The sequence below is a fragment of the Wasmannia auropunctata genome, unplaced genomic scaffold (assembly GCF_000956235.1).
Source record: "Wasmannia auropunctata unplaced genomic scaffold, wasmannia.A_1.0 LD336064.1, whole genome shotgun sequence".
In the NCBI taxonomy this organism is placed as follows: Eukaryota; Metazoa; Arthropoda; class Insecta; order Hymenoptera; family Formicidae; genus Wasmannia; species Wasmannia auropunctata.
Genome location: NW_012026826.1, coordinates 1,634,414 through 1,636,914, shown reverse-complemented (window position 1 = coordinate 1,636,914; position 2,501 = coordinate 1,634,414). Strand labels below are relative to the sequence as shown.

The 2,501-nt window shown below is 50.9% G+C and overlaps 1 protein-coding gene across 1 annotated transcript; it reads left to right on the top strand.

Moving 5' to 3' along the window:
• Nucleotides 1-326: 326 nt before the first annotated feature.
• Nucleotides 327-2,089, top strand: LOC105450313. The gene is made up of 2 exons (XM_011690097.1): nucleotides 327-626; nucleotides 983-2,089. The coding sequence occupies exons 1-2, from the start codon at nucleotides 327-329 to the stop codon at nucleotides 2,087-2,089; spliced, it is 1,407 nt and encodes a 468-aa protein (XP_011688399.1).
• Nucleotides 2,090-2,501: the final 412 nt, after the last annotated feature.

The window sequence follows — 2,501 nt, the reverse complement described above, 5'->3', positions numbered from 1 at the left end:
CCCATCATGTCGATGACATTTACGCTGAGCGGGAGGAGCAGCGTTCTCGCGGCGTACCACTCTCCGCCCATAGATCTGAGCGACGGCGACTACGAGCTCGGCCTAATGATCTTCGAGACTTACAACACGATACCGAACGTAAACGCCTCAAACAATAAGTTTTACTTCGACGACACGGAAATCACGATTCCCGAGGGATCGTACGAACTGCGAGTACGATTGAAGCCTTTTTGAAAAGCGAGATTCTGCAACGGAAAGGTGGAACGTCCGACTGAAGCAACGCCGACCATGACTATCCGATAGTGCTCCGCGCAAACCACAACACGATGAGATGTAAGATCTGGTACGCCTACAGAATAAACTTTAGCAACCCCAACAATATCGGATCGCTGCTGGGATTCTCGCCGCTACGTGTACTGCAACCACGACTGTGGCACGAATCGGACGAGTCGATCAACATAATGAACGTGAACATTATCCGTGTGGAGTGCAACGTGACCGCGGGTGCGTACAGCAACGACAAGAGCGCGCACACGATCCACGAATTTTCACCAAGCGTGCCAGCAGGATATAAATTGTCAGAAAGGCCGTCGCAAATCATTTACCTGCCGGTCATTGTACGGAACGTAACGGATTTGACGATACGCGTGGTCGATCGGAACGGGCGATTGCTCAATTTTCGAGGAGAGGAGATCACCGTCCGATTGCACGTGCGACGACGCTAATCACGAGCGAGCGTGAGATGCTCGTGCTGAACGAGCAGAGAGATAACGCAAGGCCGGTTACGTCAGCACCGCGAGACACCGCTCATTCGTCTGGTCGGAACAAAAAAAGGCTCACCGCGTCGAACGCTAAATTTTTGCAAACTCTGGGATTCGCGGTGCGACGCCATTGATGATGACCGGCATCCTGAACGTCGGAGATGAGCCGATCTTCGATGATCGTATCGTCAAAATCGAGACTCACGCGTACAACCCGTTAGCCAACACAATTTGGGTACAGCGACGAGATAAGAATACCCATACAGCAACAGGATCTGTACACATTGCCGTGCGACAGTTATCTATATATCGAGGGAAAACTAACGAAGAACAGAAGGATTGAAGGAGCTGACGTGGTTTTGACAAATAATTGCGTCGCGTTCATGTTTGACAAAATTCAATACGAACTCGATGGCGTGGAGATCGATCGCTGCAGAAATGTGGACATAACTAGCACGCTCAAACATTACGTCACAACGTCGTCCGACAGAAGCGTGATTCTGAGGAACGCCGGCTGGGACCCGCTCACCAGTAACGAGGGATTCTTCAATTTTTGCGTACCTCTCTATGCGCTGTTGGGATTCTGCGAAGATTACAAACGCGTGGTGCTCAACGCTCGTCACGAGTTGATCCTGATACGATCGCGCAACGACAACAATTGCCTGACGGGAAATGAAGCGATAGAGCCGTCGATCGAATTGTCGAAGATACAATGGCGAATGCCACACGTGTTACTGAACGAAGTAAACAAGCTGTCGATGCTGCGCGCTCTGGAGCACTACCTGAGCATGGCTTTTCGCTCGTGGGACCTGTACGAGTTTCCGCTGTTGCAGCAGACGACCAAGCATTCGTGGGCCATAAAGACCGCTACTCAGCTCGAGAAGCCGCGATACGTCATCTTCGCTCTGCAAACGGATCGAAAGAACGTCATGAGCGAGGACGTGAGCCGATTCGATCACTGCAATTTGACAAACGTGAAACTCTATCTGAACGCGGAATGCTATCCGTACGACGATATGAATCTGGATTTCGTTAGAAAAAAGTGGGCCGTTCTCTACGACACGTACGCGCGTTTTTGCAAGGGGTATTACGGATACGAGTATCTCGAACCGAGTCTCACCACCACGACATTTTTACGCAACGGCCCGTTCGTGATCATCGATTGTTCTCGTCAGAACGAATCGGTCAAGAGCGCGACCGTGGACGTGAGACTGGAATTCGAGACCAAGGAGAACTTGCCGTTGAGCACCACCGCGTATTGCCTCATCATACACGATCGCGTGATTCAGTACAACCCGTTGACCAACGTTGTTCGCAAGATCACCTGAGCGCATCCTCCTTCCCCCACTACCACCAATACAGTATTTTTGTATGATATAAACTAACGAATCATCGAAGAGCGGTTTACTTCTTCTCGGCGACGACGACAGTCATGTCCGTGCCAACGTTCGTGAACCTGCAAGGTTTCCTCGTTGGAAAGAGATTCGTTGTAAAGGAAGCGGCGGTGCTGAGAAGGGGCACGGTTCTCTCGCATTACATTTTCGAGAGCCCCCTACCATGGAAATTTTTGACAAGATCCGACAGGTCTTGCGCTTCCTGGTTGATTGCATATCACCATGGATTGAAATGGGAAGACGGTGCAATCCCGTACAGCAGGGCGAAAAGTCTGATCGCGACGGCTGTATTTGTTGCAGCGAGAGGGGATGAAGAGGAAGATGACGTGTACGTCAAGGGACCCGA